This window comes from Aethalodelphis obliquidens, unplaced genomic scaffold (assembly GCF_003676395.1).
Source record: "Aethalodelphis obliquidens isolate GAN/ISIS:26980383/991018 unplaced genomic scaffold, ASM367639v1 scaffold126, whole genome shotgun sequence".
Classification (NCBI taxonomy): domain Eukaryota; kingdom Metazoa; phylum Chordata; class Mammalia; order Artiodactyla; family Delphinidae; genus Aethalodelphis; species Aethalodelphis obliquidens.
Genome location: NW_020838070.1, coordinates 612,263 through 631,458, shown reverse-complemented (window position 1 = coordinate 631,458; position 19,196 = coordinate 612,263). Strand labels below are relative to the sequence as shown.

General features: G+C 59.8%; 1 protein-coding gene across 7 annotated transcripts; it reads left to right on the top strand.

Moving 5' to 3' along the window:
* Positions 1 to 1,222: 1,222 nt before the first annotated feature.
* On the top strand, positions 1,223 to 18,073 carry UBTF (upstream binding transcription factor). 7 transcript variants are annotated; one of them, XM_027098906.1, is made up of 21 exons: positions 1,223 to 2,168; positions 5,137 to 5,261; positions 6,761 to 6,936; positions 7,474 to 7,557; positions 7,655 to 7,810; positions 10,186 to 10,250; positions 10,512 to 10,632; positions 11,014 to 11,124; positions 11,471 to 11,604; positions 11,759 to 11,900; positions 12,180 to 12,221; positions 12,353 to 12,466; positions 12,567 to 12,722; positions 13,098 to 13,232; positions 13,487 to 13,597; positions 14,001 to 14,089; positions 14,193 to 14,382; positions 15,177 to 15,224; positions 15,336 to 15,407; positions 15,505 to 15,648; positions 15,734 to 18,073. In XM_027098906.1, the coding sequence occupies exons 2-21, from the start codon at positions 5,204 to 5,206 to the stop codon at positions 15,857 to 15,859; spliced, it is 2,274 nt and encodes a 757-aa protein (XP_026954707.1). In that variant the 5' UTR covers positions 1,223 to 2,168; positions 5,137 to 5,203; the 3' UTR covers positions 15,860 to 18,073. The 7 variants fall into 7 exon arrangements, with proteins under 7 accessions (XP_026954707.1, XP_026954710.1, XP_026954711.1 ...); XM_027098904.1 differs by lacking the exon at positions 1,223 to 2,168 and adding an exon at positions 2,394 to 2,633; XM_027098905.1 differs by lacking the exon at positions 1,223 to 2,168 and adding an exon at positions 3,741 to 3,970.
* Positions 18,074 to 19,196: the final 1,123 nt, after the last annotated feature.

Sequence of the window (19,196 nt, the reverse complement as noted above, 5' to 3'; positions counted from 1 at the left end):
TGGCGAGGAAAGCAGAGAACATAGGATTGCTATTTTAATTTTATAGACAAGGAAACCGGGATCAGATGAGGTTAAGAGATTCAATCAAACTCACACTGTTAAGAAGGTTGGGAAGCCGAGAAGCTCGGAAGCTGGGACTTCTGACTCCAAACCCTTTGCTGTTTCCCAGTCAAAACAAGAAAGTCAGTCCCTGCAGGCTCGAAGTGCGGTGTGAGATGTCTTGGTCCTACACAAAATGCACTCTGTAGGTTCCAAGGGCAGAGCTGGGTTTGTGGGGCTGAAACTTGTACAATTGGAGGGGAGGGGGAGACTCAGAAATAATACCAAATGATGAATCAAAATTAAGGACAGGGCCTTCAACAGGCCCTGCGATGAGGAGCCCTGAAGTGTAAGCTTCAATAGCATCAGGGTAAATCGGCCCCTCCTACATGCCCTACCCACTGAAAAATCCAGACACACCAGACCTTGACAGGATTTTCCTCCTTGTTTGTGAAACGTGGCAGATGTGGGCTATGGAAGTCCTGGGAAAGGAATCTCATTTCTCCCAGGAGACAAGAGGAATTACAGCAGCAGCGAGGCTGTTGTGTGAGGATGGAGAAGGCTGTGTGCCAGGGGAGAGTCCAAAGGGGCCGGTGATCCAGCTGGTCGAGATGTGGGCCGTAGCAGTGTTGGTGTGGTAGACTGGCATTCCGGGACCCGGGAGCAATGGCTCTGCCCCCGGAGCGATGGCCCAAGCCGTAGGCTCGCCGATTGGAAGCAGGCGTTCTTCAGACTGTCTTCTGGCTTCCTGCGTCCAGATGAACCTTCCTCGGAGGAGGAGAGGCAGAGACAGACAACCACAGCCGACGGCAATGGGAGGGTAGATGGTGGTCCCGCCCAGGCCTTTCGATCCCCGCCCAGGCCCTAAAATCCCTGGCTCTCAGGATGGTGGAGAGCGGAAACCTACGAGGAGGCTGCCCCGCTGCGGCTCGGGCGGCGAGGCCGGGGTGCAAGGCTCCCCTCGCGGCTCCCCGCCGCCGCCGCCGCCGCCGTGCGGGGGGCGGGGGGTAGGGTTGGGGGGGCAGTGCCCGCGGCCTGTTTTCCCAGGGCTGGCCGAGCCTTTTTGACAAGCTGATTGCGTGGCGGGGATTGGCTAGTCCGGGCGTGACGCCGGTTAACAACAAAGGTGGAGTTGGAAGAAATTAGATTAAAAGCGAGGGGGCAAAAAAAAAAAAAAAAAAAAAAATTAAACGGGGAGCAGGCAGGGGACAGGAGGCAGAGACCGAAGGGGAGATGCTCGAAGCGCGGTCTCGCGGCTCCGACTTTGCCCCGGAATCCTCTTCGCCTAAACCAACCAGGATTTTTGCTCTCAACCCGGACTCCGGCCCAGCTACCGAAGCTGGGGTGGGAGGGATGGTTTTGCTTCTTGAGAAATGCCCCCAACTCTCACCCTGACACCCCCTTGCTACGGCCCAGGGGGAGAATTATTTGCTCGGACTCCTCGGACCCTAAACCCGAAGGAGGTGAGGGGCATTGAGAATAGCGTGAGGCTCGCTCTGAAACCCGGAAGGCCCTCGCGGGGCTCCGAGATCGGACGAGGCGGGGTACTCCCCCGGTTTTCCAATGTGTTACAAACCTAAGAGCTTCTTGCTTGCTTTTTTTTTTTCTTTTTGGTAACACCCCCCCTTTCTATCCCCCCCCACTTGGCTCCAGGGTTGCAAAAGCAAAGAGCAATAAAAAAAAAAAAAAAGCGCGCACACACTCAGACACACACCAGTGGCGACAGGGGAGAGTTGGAAACACGCAGGAGAGAAGCAGGAGGCAGGAGGCAGCGGGGAGGGAGCAATGGGACCGGGAAGCCGCAGGTTCCCTCGCAAATCCCCCTCCGTCCCCACGTCGTCTCGCCGGCCGCGGCAGGGGAGCGAGGAGCCGGGCGAGCAGATGGAGGAGTGGAGCTCGCTCTAGGCATCGGGCTTGGCCGGAGAATGGAGGAGCCGCCAAGCGATCGGCTGATTGGAAGAGAAACGCAGAGCGATGGAGGCGGGGGTAGGAGGACGATTTCTCTGCGGGGACTGGCGGCGGCGTATACGCCCGGGTCGGGCGCTGCAGAGCTTGGCTAGCTTTCAACCCGCGCTTGCCGGCTCCAGCCCCGCGCGCCCCCACCCCCAGCCCTCCCGGCGGCTCCGCAGGCCGGCGCGAGCTGGGGGCAAAAAGATCCGAAAGTCTCAACACGCCCCCCCTACCAAAGGAAAAAAAAAAAAAAAAAGCATTTTTCCTTTTCTTTTTTTTTTTTATTTTCGTGCAGCCCCCAGCGCGGTGGGAGGGAAGGGGTGAGGCTAAGCCGCCCGGAGGAGGCGGAGGGGCCAGGCGAGGCCCGGGTGGCCCGGGAGGCGGCGGCGGCGCCGAGGCGGCTCTGACGGGCGAGCGCTCGGAGCGGCGCTGCGCTGCGCCGAGGCGGGCGGGCGGGCGGGCGGAGCGGGGCGGGCGGAGCGCGGCGCGTGGGGCTCGCCATTAGCCGTCGCTCCGCTTCGCCATCTCGGGCTTTGTCTGGCGACTTGCTGCCCCGGCGTCGGCTGCGGCGGAGCTGCGGCTCGGCTCTTCGGCCCGCCGCACCCCTAAGGTGCCCCTGGCCCGCGCTCCCATTCACACGCTCGGTAAGTGAGCCCCGGCGCCGCCGATTTCGGGGGAGAGGGGTTGCTGAGAGTGGTGGCGGCGCCGATCTCCATGCGCCCGGGCAGGCCTGGGGAGCCATGCCGGGCTGGATTGAACCAGCTCTCAGAGAGGCTCCTCCGCCGGAGCCCATCGCCCCCTCGCCGTTTGCGGGGTTTAAGGAGCAAAGGAGACTTTTTTTTTTAATTAGCAAGGAGGATATTTTGTAGGGATAATTTTTTTGAAAGTTTCGTGTGTGTGCTGCTCGGCAGCTAGGCGACCGCGAGGCAGGCGCCGAAGCCTGGCGCCGCGATCGGCGTGCGTGCGCCCCGAGCCGGTGGCTACGCTCCGGGGATAAGGGTGGGCGCGGACCGCCCGCTCAGCGAGGCGGGCGAGGGGAGCGTATGAGGGCTGGAGTGGAAGCCCGAATCTGAGCTGGGAAGACTGGGGAGAGAGCTCCGGAGCAGGGCTGCAGCCGACCCCTGAGCCTCCACGGCCGCCTGGGGGCCCTCCGGGCACCCTCTCTGCGGCCGCACCTCGCGCCCTCCCTCCCGCGCCGGCCGAGCCTGTTAGTTCCCCCGCGGGTCTGGCGAGGTCGCTCTCGGCGCCCGCCCGCCCGCCTGCCTCGGCTCCGAGCCCCGCCGCCATCCGGGCGGCTGCGTGTCTCCCTGCCCCGGCCCCCCCCTCCCCGGCGGCAGCCGCCGCCGCCGCCACCACCACTACCACCACCACCACCACCACCACCACCACCACCCCCCTCCCCTCCTTCCTTCCCTCCGCCTCGGCCGCCCGGGTCCCCCCAGCTCCCGCCCCTCCTCCCAGCTGCCCCCCGCGGAGCCCGCCCGGGCAGGCTGTGGGAGGGAGCGGAGCCGGCGAGGCGGGCGGGCTGGCGCTCGCTCCCCGGGGGTCGGTGTGCGCTCTACGGGGAAGGACGCGCTCGCTGCCCCGCTTCTCCCGCCCCCCCTCCCGCTCCTCCTCCTTTCTCCCTCCTCCTCCCCGCTCCGGCGGCGGAGGCTGCGGCGGCGGCGGGGGGTGTGCGAGCTGAGGCCGGGGCCGGCGGGCGGGCGGCGGGCGGGCTGCCTGCAGGCGGAGGGCGCTGTGCTTTGTGCTTTTCGCCGCGAGGAGCAGCAGGCAGCAGCCACAGCCGCCGCCGCCACAGCAGCAGCAGCAGCCGCCGCCCCAGCGCCGCCGCCGCCGCCGCCGCCGCCGCGCCCGGAGGAGGAGCCGCTGCCGCCGCGGGAGGGAGCTGCGGCTGTGCCCGGCCGAGCGGGGGAGGGCGCCGCCGCTCAGAGCCGGGGAGGGAGCCGCCGGAGCGGGAAGCCCGGAGGCCGCGCTGCGCCGGGTAACCGAGGCGGCTGAGGACGCGCGCCGGGGTCGGGGCCGGGCGGCGGGGAGCGAGCCGTGGGTGCGGTGGACACCCGGAGGAGACCCGGGGCGACCTCCGGGCAGGGGACTGGGCGAGAGAGGACCAGGGCACTGGAGAGGACGCCGAGAACCGGGGGAGGGGAGGGCAGGAAGCGAGGCCCGAGCCGAGCCCCGGCCGCAGGCGGAGGAGCCCGCGCTTCTCCGAGCCGGCAGGCGCAGTTCTCTCCGGCCGCCGGAGGGGGCGGCGGGGCCGGTGAGCGCTGCTCCCCCGCCTCCCGGCCGCCGTCCTCCCGCCCTCTCCTTGGCTCGGCTCCCCGGAGGCCGGGGCGGGGGCGCCGGCGGGGCTGGGCCGCAGGCTCGGGGGAGGAGGCGGTGGTTCCCGCCGTGGTCGCGCCTCTGCGCCGGGCTCCTCCGTGAGCTTCGGGGTGGCTGGGCGGTGGCGGCGCCTCTGGCCGGGGTGGGTGGCTCGGGGGCGGGGGGCAGGCCAGGCCGCTTCTCTCCGGCTGCTCGCCCGCCCAGGCGGGCGGGGACGGCGTCGGGAGCCCGAGGGGGAGGGCGGCGGGAATCCGGATCCGGTCCCCGGGGGCGATGCGGCCGCTGCGCTCCGGGGCCGGCGGCGGCTGCGCTGCGTCCGGGTCCCCGCCGGGTTGCGGAGGCGGGGGGAACCGGCCGGGGGGGAGCGGGAGGAGGAGACTACAGCGCGTGCCCGCTTCCGCGGCCGCGCGCGCCCTTTACCCGCCCTTCCTCCTCCCCCGCCCTGCAGCCTGGGGCCTCCCCGGGGCGGGGCGCACAGAAGAGGGGGGGTTTTTTTTTTTTTTTTTTTTTTTTTGGCCGGGGTGGGGGAAGGAGGGCGGAGGGCGGGTGCTATAGCTGCACGCGGGAGCTGGGAGCAGTCTCTCGCGTGGGCAGGGGAGGGCGCACGCCGAGGAGCGGGGCTGTAGGGGCTGGGGGGCGGGGGGTGCGTGGTTAGGAGGTAGAGGAGGAGCGCACTCCCACCCCCACCAACTCATTAAGCCTCCTAGAGTCTTGGCTGGGTTTCTCTGAGAGTGTGGGCTTATGTTCCCCTCCCCTTTGGGGGAGGGAGGGATAGACAGTCCCCCACCTCTCAGCCCGCCTGAATGGGGACTGGTGTCTCTTCTAAAGGGTGAGGTGGCTTTGACCCCGGCTTGCCTGGCCAGCACGACCGAGGAGGTGGCTGGACGGCTGGAGAATGAACGGAGAAGCCGACTGCCCCACAGACCTGGAAATGGCCGCCCCCAAAGGCCAAGGTAGGAGCCCCGACCCTCAGGGCTCTTTAACTTAAATCCTCTTTTCTCACGTAGGTCTGCAAGGCCCACTCCCCTTCTAAAGGTTTTCTCCAGTCTGCATTCTCTGAAATGATACGGGAGAGAGCGGCTTGAGTGTCAAACATCCCTTACACTGGGGGTTTGGCTAAACCCAAATTATTTGGCCTTGAACCTATAAACTGTATTTTTCACACTCCATTACCCCCACGTCAGAGGGGGAGAAGGAGGCATATGCAAGTCTTCCTTCTGGGGTTCCCAGTCAGCTCTAGTGTGTCCCCAACAGTGTTCTGGAACGGGAGGGAAGATGAGGAATGTGGAGGAAGGGGGAGATGAGAGGGATTGGGGAGGCTTTTCAGGTTCTTTATTGTTATGAAGAGGACAGTTTTTGGTGAGGCAGGTTGGAGAGAAAGGGTGTTTTGATGGCTTGAGGCCTCAAAGATAAATAACTACACCCTACCCCACCCAGTGGGGATCCAGTGTGTAGGGTGGCAGGGGGTAGGATGAATCTGAGCATCTGGCAATGCCTGTGGGACATTGAGAAGAGAGAGGATTATGGGTTCATGTGACCCATCTGTGGAAACCCTGGCCCAGGTTACCAGATGTAAATACAAGAGCCCTTTTGACTCCTAGCCTTGGATAGCTGTCCTCCCAGCTCACTTTCCAGGGTAGCCACCCTCCAGAGAGGCCTCACTGGAGCTACCTTTCAGTGGCTGGAAATAGCTGGTCCAGACTCCGTTTTCTGCCTTCATGGGGAGTTGGGCTGAGAAGACAACTCAGAATTCTAGGGGAGGGAGCAGAGGGGCGGTGTCTCCCTGGAGCAGGGCCCTGGGAGCGTTTGCCCACCTGCCTACCTTGCCTCACAGCTGCTCTATATGGTTCTACCATTGGTTTACTTACCCCAAATTCTCCTTTGGTCCTCTTTGAGAGGAGGGGTAGGATGGTGGAATACTCACCCCTCTAACGTTAGTTTCTAGCTCTGCTGGAGAGAAACAACAGCATGGGTTCTTACTGCCCACACCCCTTCCTCCGTCTGCACATTTAGGGTAGCCACCTAGAACTTGGATTGAATTTAGCTTCACGTTTAGATGTGTTGCCTCCCTCCTTCCCTTCCTTCTCCGATAAGCTAGCTGTTCTCCAGCGGTGTCCCAAATCACTGTAGCGTCCTTTCCCCCCACTTCGCTACAGTAAACTGTAACTCGTGTCAGGCTGGCGTGTTAGAAATGATAATAGCTTTGAAGTAAGCCAGACTGGAGTCCAGGTCTGGGTTTCTAGGCCTGATGCTATCTGGACTGGAGTCCCCACTCTAATCCGTATGGCCATGGCTTTTCCTTAAGGCCAGGCCATGTCTTGTGTATGCCTTCAGATGGGAAATACTCAGGGTCTGGGATGCTCTGGGAAGGAAGGGTTGAGTGCTTAAGGACTGGGGAGCAGATGGGGGCTGGCATGAGCTAAGCATGATGGCTTTTCTTACCCTTCCCCAGACCGCTGGTCCCAGGAAGACATGCTGACTTTGCTGGAATGCATGAAGAACAACCTTCCATCCAATGACAGCTCCAAGTTCAAAACCACCGAGTCACATATGGACTGGGAAAAAGTAGCATTTAAAGACTTTTCTGGAGACATGTGCAAGCTCAAATGGGTGGAGATTTCTAACGAGGTAACGGATCCCCCCCACATGCTTCCTGACACATTCAAACACATCTACACTTACCCTTGCCTCAACCTTCCTGGTGGAGGAGATGGAACAGAAGTCTATAAACAGGAAGGAAAGAGACTAGGCAAGGTGCTCTTGTGGTCGCCCTTGTGCATTTCGGGAGGTGGCACGGTTGACAGCACTGGCCAAGACTTCTCAGTTCTGCCACTTTCTAGCTGTGTGGCCTTGAATACTTACCGTCTTAGAGCGTCTGTTGCCTGAGCTGTTTGAATGAGGTGCTGACATGAACAACCATTTCGAGGTCAGGCGGTCGCCTTGTTGCTGTCCTGTGCTGTGTACTGACTGCCTGGGCCTCTGCAGGGTGTCTGCCTGGGTATCAGGGCTGCCTGAGTTGTGTCACTGTCGGCCCCTGCCCTCCTCCTTTGATAACTTCAGTCTAGTGGAAAGTAAAGAAGGCCCGTTGGGAAACAAGGCTTCGTTCCTGGGTGGTGTCCCCCTCTTCGGAACTTCCCCTTCCACTCACCTCCCTTCTTCCTCCAGGTGAGGAAGTTCCGTACGTTGACAGAATTGATCCTCGATGCTCAGGAACATGTTAAAAACCCTTACAAAGGCAAAAAACTCAAGGTGAGTTTCCAGGAGAAGGAGCACAAAGGTTTGGAGAGGCAAGGTCCAAAGAACGGCCAGTGTCTCACCTTGACCATGTCCTTGTTCCTCCTTCCAGAAACACCCGGACTTCCCAAAGAAGCCCCTGACCCCTTATTTCCGCTTTTTCATGGAGAAGCGGGCCAAGTACGCAAAACTCCACCCCGAGATGAGCAACCTGGACCTGACCAAGATTCTGTCCAAGAAATACAAAGAGCTGCCGGAGAAGAAGAAGGTGGGGGGAGGGGGACCAAGGTGCGGGGAGGGAAGAGGCCGGGAGCAGCTGGTATGGTGTAGGTCATCTGTCGGGGGTGGTGAGGGCTTAGACCAAGGGACCTGGCATCGGGGCATGGGTGGGTCAGCTGAGCAGGGTAGGGCCCTGGGCAGCCACACCTGATCACCCTCTCCCAGGCCCACACGCTGTCCGGCGTGGGCACTGCTGCAGGTGTAACCCTGACGGAGGCAGGCAAAACCCGTAGTGTTCTTTCACACACACGTCCTCACTGTTAGGCCTGCAGAGCTATTCACTTCTGCTGTTTCCCCACATGGTCTCGTTCGATGCTTGTAGAGGTAACCCCGGGAGGCTGGGTTCTCCTGATTTTGTGGGCAATGAACGGGGGTGCAGGAGGGTATCGTGTCCCAGGACTCCGGTTTAGTGTTCAGGTTCCCTGCCTAGTGCTTTTCCCACCGCCACGTCCACAGGTTACATGGGCGGGCTTCCCCTTGCACACATTGTCCCTCGTGGCCTCACGCTCTCCCAGGCCCTCAAGCCCGTTAACCTTGGGCAGGGCTGCCCAGCCTCCCAGACAGGGGTGGACACAGCACAGTGAGATCATGCGGTACCTTGCAGAGATAGACAGCAAAACACTGCAGCTGGGACACGAGTGAGGTGGGGTGGGGAGAGAGACCCACACACAGAGGAGATGCTACATGGCGAGATGGAGTCAGGGAGAGATGTTGGCAAGGGGCAGCAGGAGAGACAAGAGGGCACATTTATTTGCTGGGAGAGGACACAGAGTTGCAGGCAGCCAGCTCCCGGGAGGGCACCAGCTCTGGGAGTAGCCCTCTTCCTGGTCTGCACACCCTGGCTTCGGGCTCACGTGGCCTGTTCTGTACCCAGAAAAGGAGCTAGCTTGGCTGGGCAGATCCGGCTGTCTGCAACTACTGCTTGAGCCAAGCCGGAGTATGAATCGCTGGAGCTATTCTTGACCCCTACGATGGGGCCGTCACAGAACTGACTGTACACGTAACACCGAGACATTTCCACGGGGTGGGAGGGAGAGGCAGAGGGTCTCAGGTTCAGGGAGGGATAGAAGAAACTCCGTGGTAGAGTGGACAGAGTGCCGGCCCAGGGGACACAGGCCTTGAGCCTGTTCTCCTGGCTACCGCTGAATCGCTGTGTATGTGCCCTTCGGTAAGTTAACTTCAGTCCTTCCGGCCTGGTCTTGATCTGAGGTGTGGAGAGTGAGCCTGGTCTGGGTGGTGCCTTCCGGCTGTCAAAGCTGCTGTCTTGTGTGAGGAGGGCTGCGACGGGGGCTGAGCGGGCTGGGTTCTGCTCCCGGTTTTCTGCGGGAACCTCGGAGGGAAGTGGAGCTGCCTCGCTTCTTGCGCCTGATGAGAGGCAGGGGTTGCGCTCAATCAGTTTGAGACCCTGGCCTCCTCCAGTGCTAACTCATTTGTGAATCTGGGAAGAAGAGGGATAAAGGAAAGATGGACATTGAGTGGGAGCCAGGACAGGATGTAGATGAGGAAGGGAAAGAGACAGGCTGGAAAGGAAGTTAGAGTGAGGGGTGTGGAGAGGCAGGAAGGATACCGGGCTGGAGGTGGGATGGTGGGAAGGGAGGACCAGGCTGATAGAAGCCGGTGCAGGCGAAGGAAGGGAAGCCAAACAGCAAAGGAGAATGACGGGGCTGGGGGAGGGAGGGCTCAAGGAGCCAAAGAGCCAGGAGCCTGGAAGAAGGGATCAGAGGCAGGGAAGGTGGCAATGACTGAGGAAGGGGGTGGGGGTGGGGATGGTGTCAGGATTGCCAAGGACAGCCAGGGACCCAAAGGTAGCAGATGGGGGGAAAGAATCCAGATACAGGAATTCACTCTGGGTTCCCTTCAATGCGATCTCCCTTTGGAGCAGGACTCAGCCTGCCACTTGCCCTGTGGGCCACCTCTGAGGGGGCAGATTACTATTAGCTGCCCCAGACACGGGAGGAGAGCGCGACAGGAGCAAGGCCTACATCTTCTCCTGACTCTCCCTGGGAGTGTCCTGGCGTTGGGGAAGGGCAGAGGGGTAGTGTCGTGGGGAGTCCCAGCCCTGTCGCTGCTTACTGTGTGACTGGATAATGCCATGTCCCCTTCCTGGGACTCTTTCCCTTTCTTAAAGGGAGGGGATAGGATGTAGGATGTGTTCTGGGAGACCCCTGTGGCTCCCGCTGTCTGGGCTACGGTTGAGTTCCCCATCCTCAGCCCGCTGGAAGGCAGACCGCCATCCCTTTCCTGCTCGTGACATCCTCTGTATACATCACCAACTGGGAGGCAGAATAGCTAGCAAGGAGGACTTAGTGGGTTTTGTAGCTCAGGCCTTGGGTTGTGGATGACCCCGTCACCTCCTCCCCCCAGATGAAATATATTCAGGACTTCCAGAGGGAGAAACAGGAGTTTGAGCGAAACCTCGCCCGATTCAGGTAAGGCAGTGGAGCCCAGAGGAGGGCCACAGGGTGCTGGGTGCGGCAGGAGAGGGTAGCAATGGCCAGAACCTGGCACTTGAGGCACGGAAGATGGATGGGCCACCTGTAGACCTTAATGGCTTAGGCTCAAGGGGAGGGACCGGAGCTGATAGGCCAGCTGATAGGCCAAGGAGCCTTGGTGGGTGGGGCAGCTAGCTTGGGTCTGCCCTGGCAGGATCCCCTCCCCCCATTGACTGTTGCTCCCCGTGCCCTGGCTAGGGAGGATCACCCAGACCTAATCCAGAACGCCAAGAAGTCGGACATCCCTGAGAAGCCCAAAACCCCCCAGCAGCTGTGGTACACCCACGAGAAGAAGGTGTACCTCAAAGTGCGGCCAGACGTGAGTGTCCGGCCAGGGGGTGGCAGGGAGGGCGCACGGTAGTGGCAAGGGGGAGCCGCGCCAGATCGGCCGGGCACGGTGCAGGGGAGCAGGAGAGGAGGCCCCTCCCCAGGGGTGGGCTGCATGGACAGGGCCTGGGCCAGCTGGCGTGCGAGTGTGTGCATGTGTGCGTGTGTGAGCCTGTCCCTTTGCACCCAGGCGGGACCCCCCGCCCCGCCCCACCCCACCCCCGCCGCCTCTCTGCCTTCCCCTCCTGGCCTGCGGGGGACACTCTCGTGACCTCCTGTGGCCTGCGGGGGCGGGGCCTCTGTGTCCCCCTCCCCTGCCCCTCCCCCCTTGCCCCTGGCTGCCTGTGTGTGTCTGACGGCTTTTGGTTTGCAGGCCACTACGAAGGAGGTGAAGGACTCCCTGGGGAAGCAGTGGTCTCAGCTCTCGGACAAAAAGAGGCTGAAATGGATTCATAAGGCCCTGGAGCAGCGGAAGGAGTACGAGGTTAGGCTTCCGCTGCGCTCCTCCCCGCCCGGCTCTTCACGAGCCTCTGCCCTCTGACTCTGCGGCCTCCGCACTCTGCGGCAGGCGGTCTCTCCCCGTCCTACCGCTGAGGGAGGGGCCTTCGGGCCCCTCACCTCTGCCCCTACCTTCCCCGCCCCGCCCCCCCATGAGATCTCAGGCTAGGGCAGGGCAGGGCACCACGTCTCGGGTGACACAGCAGACACGCGGCCACCCCCCAGCTTTGCTCCCTGCCTCCCCTTCCCAGCGGCTCTCCCCCACCCCCCCGGCCCCAGCTAACCCCACACCCCGTTGCCCTCCATCCCCCCACCCCCGCCTCGCTCTGCAGGAGATTATGCGTGACTATATCCAGAAGCACCCCGAGCTCAACATCAGTGAGGAGGGCATCACCAAGTCCACCCTCACCAAGGCCGAACGCCAGCTCAAGGACAAGTTTGACGGGCGACCCACCAAGCCACCTCCGTGAGCGCTGCCCTGGGGTGGGTGGGCGAGTGGGCAGCTAGGGAGCCGGGTTGGGGAAGGGCCTCAGCCCAGGCTCTGGAAGTGAGGGGGCTGCCGCCCTGGGCCTCCCAGGTCGCTCACAGGGCCGCTCCTCCCTTGCTGCCGGTTGTGACAGGAACAGCTACTCGCTGTACTGCGCAGAGCTGATGGCCAACATGAAGGACGTGCCCAGCACAGAGCGCATGGTGCTGTGCAGCCAGCAGTGGAAGCTGCTGTCCCAGAAGGAGAAGGACGCCTACCACAAGAAGTGCGACCAGGTGAGCTGTGGCAGGGGCCAGCCCTGGAGAGGGAGGACTCCTGGAGGGCCCTGGGGTTTTGAAGCATGAGGTCTGACCCCTGGGCACCTGCTTCAGACATGGTGTTGTGCCAGGTTTAGCATCTGGGCTGATCCAGGCAGATTCTCGGGCCTCGCGCTTGCCATCTGTGGAGGGAGACTAGGCCCTGTCCAGGCTCTGGAAGGTCTGCTGAGGGCTACTGTTTGTCCCCCTCCCGTGAGGCTGCCCCCGTACTGACCCTGACTCCCCTTCCTTCCCCAGAAAAAGAAAGATTATGAGGTGGAACTGCTCCGTTTTCTAGAGGTGAGTGTTCCTTTCGGGAGGGCAGCGGGCAGAGAGAGGCCGGGGAATTGGTGAGCAGCGCCCTTAAGACAACCAGGAAGCAGCCTGGGGACCAGACATTCAGCCCCATGGTGCCCCTTCTCCCCAAGCAGAGCCTGCCTGAGGAGGAACAGCAGCGGGTCCTGGGGGAGGAGAAGATGTTGAACATCAACAAGAAGCAAGCCACCAGCCCAGCCTCCAAGAAGCCCTCCCAGGAAGGGGGCAAGGTGGGCAGGGGGCACGACCAGGCAGGTCCTGGGGGAGGGGGGGAGGCAGGGCTCCCCGTGAGCACCCCGTGGACCCCGACCCTCTTTGCACATCTACAAGGGTGGCTCGGAGAAGCCCAAGAGGCCCGTGTCAGCCATGTTCATCTTCTCGGAAGAAAAGCGGCGGCAGCTGCAGGAAGAGCGGCCTGAGCTTTCAGAGAGCGAGCTGACCCGCCTGCTGGCCCGCATGTGGAACGACCTGTCAGAGAAGAAAAAGGTCAGGCTTGCAAGACCGGAGGGGCTGCCGGGCAGAGTCTGGGCTGCTTCTCCCCTGGGGGCTAGCCGTACTTCCTCACCCCGCCCCAGGTGTGTGTGGGGTGTGAGCCGCAAGGGTGCCTGGGCGCAGATGGTGGGGCTGGGAACCCAGCGAGCCGGAAGGCGGGAAGCTGTCAGCTGTGGGCTGTGAGCTCCCTGGGGAGCAGGGCCGCTGGGCGGCTTGTGCCCCAGGCCGGAGACATCTGCACCGGCCCACGCCTCTGCTCACCCCACCCTTGCCTGTGGCGGTGGCCGGGAGAGCCTTCAACTGCTGGATGAGCCACGTGCGCCCCCTGGGGGTGGCCGGAAGGCTGACGCCTCTGCCGCCCCTCCGCAGGCCAAGTACAAGGCCCGGGAGGCCGCACTGAAGGCCCAGTCAGAGAGGAAGCCGGGCAAGCTGCCAGAGTCGCCCAAAAGAGCCGAGGAGATCTGGCAACAGAGTGTCATCGGCGACTACCTGGCCCGCTTCAAGGTGGCAGGCAGTGGGAAAGGGGTTGTTCGGGGTGTTTTCTTTTCTTTCTTTTCTTTTTCTTTCTTTTGGCGGGGGGGTGTGTGTGTGTTGTTTTTCTGCTTTTTCCATTTTCTTTTTCTTTCTTTTTTTTTTCTGGATAAGTAGTTGCTTTATTATTAATTTCATAGGAAAGGGGTTGTTCTGCCACCGCCCATGCAGACCCGCTCCAGCCCTAGGTGACCCTTCCCACAGCTGACACCCCTGTCTGTCCCCAGAACGACCGGGAGAAGGCCTTGAAAGCCATGGAGATGACTTGGAACAACATGGAAAAGAAGGAGAAACTAATGTGGATCAAGAAGGCGGCCGAAGACCAAAAGCGATACGAGGTAGAAAGAGGGCTTCTGGTTAGCGCGGTGGGGCAGGATGGAGCTGGGGCACCTCTCTCCACTTAAAACTCAGGAGCACCCTCCTGGGTGGGCGGCTTTCCTCACTGCGTGGGACTTGGAGCCAGAAGTCCCAGCTTGGGTTGTGTGACCCTAAGTAAGTCTTAACTTCCTCGTGTGAGCCTCAGTGACGCATCACTGAAACGAGGGCAGTGATGCTAGTCGTGTGAGTGCAGTTATGAAAGCACTTTCAGACGGCAGTGCCTGTCTGACACAGGTGTGAGTTGTTAGGAAGTTGCTCCTTGGCTGTGCCTCAGTTTCTCCTCCTTCCTGGTACACAAAAGGAGAGTCAGATGGCATGGGGCAGGCGGGAGGGTGAGTGTGACCTTTCCGGGTGTCCCCATAGAGAGAGCTGAGTGAGAGGCGGGCACCCCCGGCTGCTGCAAACTCGTCCAAGAAGATGAAGTTCCAGGGAGAACCCAAGAAGCCTCCCATGTGAGTCCGGGGGCTGGAGTTCACCCTAGGGGTGGGGAGGGTCAGGGCAGGACGGCCGCTTGGTTGGTCTCCTGACCTTCCCTGCAACACCCCCGCCTCCCAGGAACGGTTACCAGAAGTTCTCCCAGGAGCTTCTGTCCAATGGGCAGCTGAACCACCTGCCACTGAAGGAGCGCATGGTGGAGATTGGCAGCCGCTGGCAGCGCATCTCCCAGAGCCAGAAGGAGCACTACAAAAAGCAGGCCGAGGAGCAGCAGAAGCAGTACAAAGTGCACCTGGACCTCTGGGTCAAGGTGAGAGGGCCGGGGGACCCTAGGAAGGAAGACGGAAGCATCGTGGTGGCTGGTCTGCATTCATGATTTCATTCAGTGTCTCAGCAGTCTTTCAGGGTAATGATTACTATCAAAGATAAGGGAACCAAGGCTCAGAGAGGTTAAGTAACTTAGCCAAGGTCACACAGCTAGTGAGTGGGACAATCCAAATCAGACTGCCTCTTCCTCCCTCCAGCTGGGACCAGGGGCCTCTCCTAGGCTCTGGCTCGGCCCCTAGCCGCTGAGCTTCCTTTCTGTGCCTTGCTCGAGCAGTCAGATCTGTAAAGTGGGGAGAGTCACTGGTGTCCTCCCCGGCCACCCAGGCAGGTTGGCCAAGGACCCAGGAAATGAGCAGGGTTTAAGTGTTTCAGAAGTCTGGTGAGCCCCACTGCATCGGCAGTGGCTCTGGACTTGGCTTCTGGGGAGGAGTGATGCAGCCAGGCTATGGAAGTCATCGTGAGGGGCTTCTCTGAGCTGAGGAAGACCCTGAATCCGGCGCCTCCATTTGGGTAGAGTAACAGGACAGACGTGAAAACCAACAGTCCTAGGACAGGGTAGCTTAGAAAAGGCTTCAGGGCATCTTAAGCAGAAACACTGAGCTGTGTTCTCAGGTCCCTGGGGTTCTCTGCAGAGACCCAAGGTATGGGGAGACTGGGATGGGCGAAGGTGGGATGGTGGGCAGTGCTCAGCCCACTGCCTGGCACTTGGCCAGCATGCTCAGTCAGCAGTGGTTTGGGTCATGTTCCAACCCTCACCTCCTGCTCTGTCTCCCCCAGAGTCTGTCTCCCCAGGACCGTGCAGCATATAAAGAGTACATCTCGAATGTGAGTCTGGGAGCGGGCTGGTGTTGGGATAAGGAGGGAACTTGGGCGGGGCGGTGGGTGTTTAGAACTCACGGCTGCTCCCTTTGCCCACGTCCCCATCCTCTCCTACAGAAACGTAAGAGCATGACCAAGCTGCGAGGCCCGAACCCCAAGTCCAGCCGGACAACCCTGCAGTCTAAGTCGGTAAGGAGCCCCTCTCAGAAGCAGGACCGGGAGCGGGGGGTCCGCGGTGCCCGGAGTGGTGTGGCAGGGACCACTGATGCGCTTCCGTCCCTCCAAGGAGTCTGAGGATGACGATGAAGAGGATGAAGAGGAGGAGGAGGAGGAGGAGGAGGAGGAAGATGATGAGAACGGGGACTCCTCTGAGGACGGGGGGGACTCCTCCGAATCCAGCAGCGAGGATGAGAGCGAGGATGGGGATGAGGTGGGATGGACGGGGCCCAGTGGGAGGGGAGAGTGGGGCCCCGCCAGGACGGCCACCTGGTGACTGCACACTCCTTGCCTCGCAGAACGAGGAGGACGACGACGACGAGGACGACGACGAGGACGACGACGAGGATGAGGACAACGAGTCCGAGGGCAGCAGCTCCAGCTCCTCCTCCTCGGGGGACTCCTCGGACTCTGACTCCAACTGAGGCTCAGCCCCACCCGGGGCTCCCCTCCCCGACTGACCACCTTTGTTTCTCCCCCATGTTCTGTCCCCTGCCCCTTGGCCTCCCCCACTTTCTTTCTTTCCTTTTTTTTTTTTTTTTAAAAAAAAAACAAAATACGGTGGGGGGAGGCACTGGAGGCGCCCAGGCCAGAACTCTTCGGCCTCAGAGACATCAGCCCTGGGGGGCCCTCCAGGGAGCACAACCATCAGACTGAGCCACCACTGGACCGGCCCAGCCCACCCCCCTCTGCACTTGCGGTTCCGGCATGGACAATGGACCTGGGAGTGGGATGGGGGGGTGGGTCCCAAAGAGTTCAGTGAGGCCCCCTACACCTGCAGCCCAACCCAAGGGAGGGTGGAAGCTTGGGAAAGACCCCTTTCTTTCCAGAGGGGCTTGCAGCCTGGACCCCTACGTTGGAACTGGAGGCAGGGAACATGGGAGAGGAGGGGCGGGCGCCTATGGGAAAATAGGCACTGCCCCATGGCCCTCTCCTGCCCCCTGCGGGAAGGAGCTGCCTGGACCCACTCACGGCGGGGAGGGGGCAGAAGTGTTTTTTATATATGTGTATATATTTTTTTTTTTTAAGCTCTGAGCTGTCAACGAGACGTTTCCTACCGACCTCGGCTGCCGTCTCTGTTGTCATTTCTGGGAGAGGGAGGGTTTAGGGGGTAGGTTTGGGACTTTTTTAAAACGGTCTTGATGCGTATGGAAAAGTGTATGTGCGCGTGTGTGTGTGCGTGCGTGTGCGTGTGCGGCCTATACATAGCATGGGTGCACCTGTGGATGTGTGCAAAGGCACATGTGCATTTGTGCGTGTAAGAGAGAAGGGGGCGCCCACCTCAGTGTGTGAAACTGGTAAAAGGGTTGGTGAGGGCCAGGGAGACGTTGATCCTGGTGGGGATGGGCCGGGGTGGCCCCTTTCTCCATATCTTCTGCTTTGCTTGATCTCTAATTCAATTTGGGGGGGTGTACTGAAGCCACTCTGATGTTTCCTGTACTGGTTTCCCTCTGGCAGGGTCATTGGAGCTACTGCTAGTCTCCAGTACCCAGCAGGACTGTGGGGAGGGGGAACGGACCAGGTGAAGCTTAAAGCTTTGATTTGGTGGGAAAGGCCCCTGCAGCTCATCTGAGGGGTCACCCAGCCACCCTGGGCCCTGAACCTGGCCTTCAAGAAATGTGTTGGAAGCTCTTAACTTACACATCCCTCCTGTCTTTCCCCCTGCATATCCTGCAGCTGCCCCACGCCTGTTTCCTTTGATTTCTCAGGTGTGCTCCCTTCCCCGCCCCACCTCCCCAAATCCACAGCTTTGGGAAGAGGTCTGCAAAAGCTGCTTTTGCAAGCTGTCCTCCTAAGCCTTCCCAGCCATCCCCCTCGTTTTGGTACCTGATTCCCAGATTCTTCATAAGCCAAGCCACCTTGCCTCTGTGGGTTTAATTTTTGTTGGTTTGTTTTTTATTAAATTTTGGCTTCTCTCTTTTTAAAAAAAAAAACAATCACATCAGTGACCTATTTAATTGGGGCTTTGTGCATTTCCACCTTCCCCTCCGAATGGAAGCCAAGGGATGGGGCAGAATGGGAACTCTACCTAGGAGGTGGGATGGGAAAGGTAGGTCCCCTTCCCAGAGGAAGGCAGACCATCTGCTTTGCCTTAGCCATGGTGCTGTGGGGGGGAGGGGGTGGCTAGGGAGGGACACTCCCCACTCCTACTCCCCTTTGTCCGGATCCTGGAATTAGGTACAGGGGTCCGTAAGGTTCTATTTCTTCCCAAGAGCCCCTGCAAAGAACCCCATTACCCTGAGTGCCCCTGCGCTGTTGTTTTAGCGGAATGTGTTTTCATTTAAAAACAACTTTGAATGGGGCACTTTTTTTTTTTTTCCTGTTTTAAAATTTGAAAAATTCTTACAGTACGAACAGGGCTGTGGTGGTGGGGGAGTTAGTGCTGTGAGAGGTGACTCGGTGCATTTTGGCACTGGGATGGGACGGCTGGGGTGGGAGGACCCTCACTCCCACCCCACCTCCCGGTTTTTTCCTAATATTTAAGAAGTGTTTTTGTAGGTTTCAACAACAACTGCAACTTGAATTTGCATCATGGGAGGTGGGAGGGAATGGCTTAGAGGTGTCTGCCTAAGCTGAAGGCCAACTGTGGAAGTTTTGTTTTCCCTTTTTTTGTACAATAAAGTAAAAAACAAAGATTTGACTGCTGTCTGATCACTGGACTCAATGAAGGGCGAGTAGAGACAGGGGCGACCGGACAGTCTCAATGTGGAAAGACCCTTGAAGCCAGCTTGTTTGCCCCTTCTTTCTAGAACCATCTTCCTCATCCCTGACGATTCCGTAGGCAGCCTGCCTTCACATTGTTTCGTGCTACTGTTCTTGCACTTTCTCAATTCAGTTTGTTCACCTCGGGTTGTCAGACCACTAAGGCCTGAGAATTTGGGAAACAGATACATTATTTTCTCCCGGAATGCACTGCCTTGAAAAACAGAGGTGATGAATGAACCATTAGGGTCAGGGGTGTTCACCATGGTCATGCAAGGGCTTATCTTTGGGAGTTGGGGTAACCCTCCCACCTTGAGCCCTCAGCCTCACCAGGGTTAGGAATGACTTTCCTAATGACCCAGACCTCTGATGGGAAGTGGGCTGGGCTGAGATGACTTGCTCTCTGATGTTAAGGAAGGCAGCCTTCCCTCCACAAGCCTTGGCTGGGTTCCTGCAACCACCAAGGGCTAACGACCTAGGGCCATCTAAGACCTCTCCCTTCACCCCACACCCCTCTCTCACTCTTGGCCAAACTTCTGAAAAGCTCCTTGCCCCTCATGGTCTCCCATTTCCTCACCTCCCACCCACTATTCCCCTGAGGTGACTCGCTGAGGTCACCAACATGTTCATCAGTTACACCCAGTGGACACTTGTCTCTTTTTTTAAAAATTTAATTTGGCTGCTCTGGGTCTTAGTTGCGGCACAAGGGATCTTTTAGTTGTGGCATGTGGATTCTTAGTTGCGGCATGTGGGATCTACTTCCCTGACCAGGGATTGAACCTGGGCCTCATGCATTGGGAGTGTGGAGTCTTAACCACTGGACCACCAGGGAAGTCCCACTTGCCTGTCTCTTGACTTCTTGGTCTACTCTGCTGGCATCTGCTCCTCCTCATTCTTTTTTTTTTTTTAATAAGGGATTGATTTTATTTCTTTTTTTAATATTTATTTTATTTACTTATTTGGTTGTGTGGGGTCTTAGCTGTGGCAGGTGGGCTCCTTAGTTGCAGCACATGGGCTCCTGAGTTGTGACACGTGGGCTCCTTAGTTGAGGCATGTGAA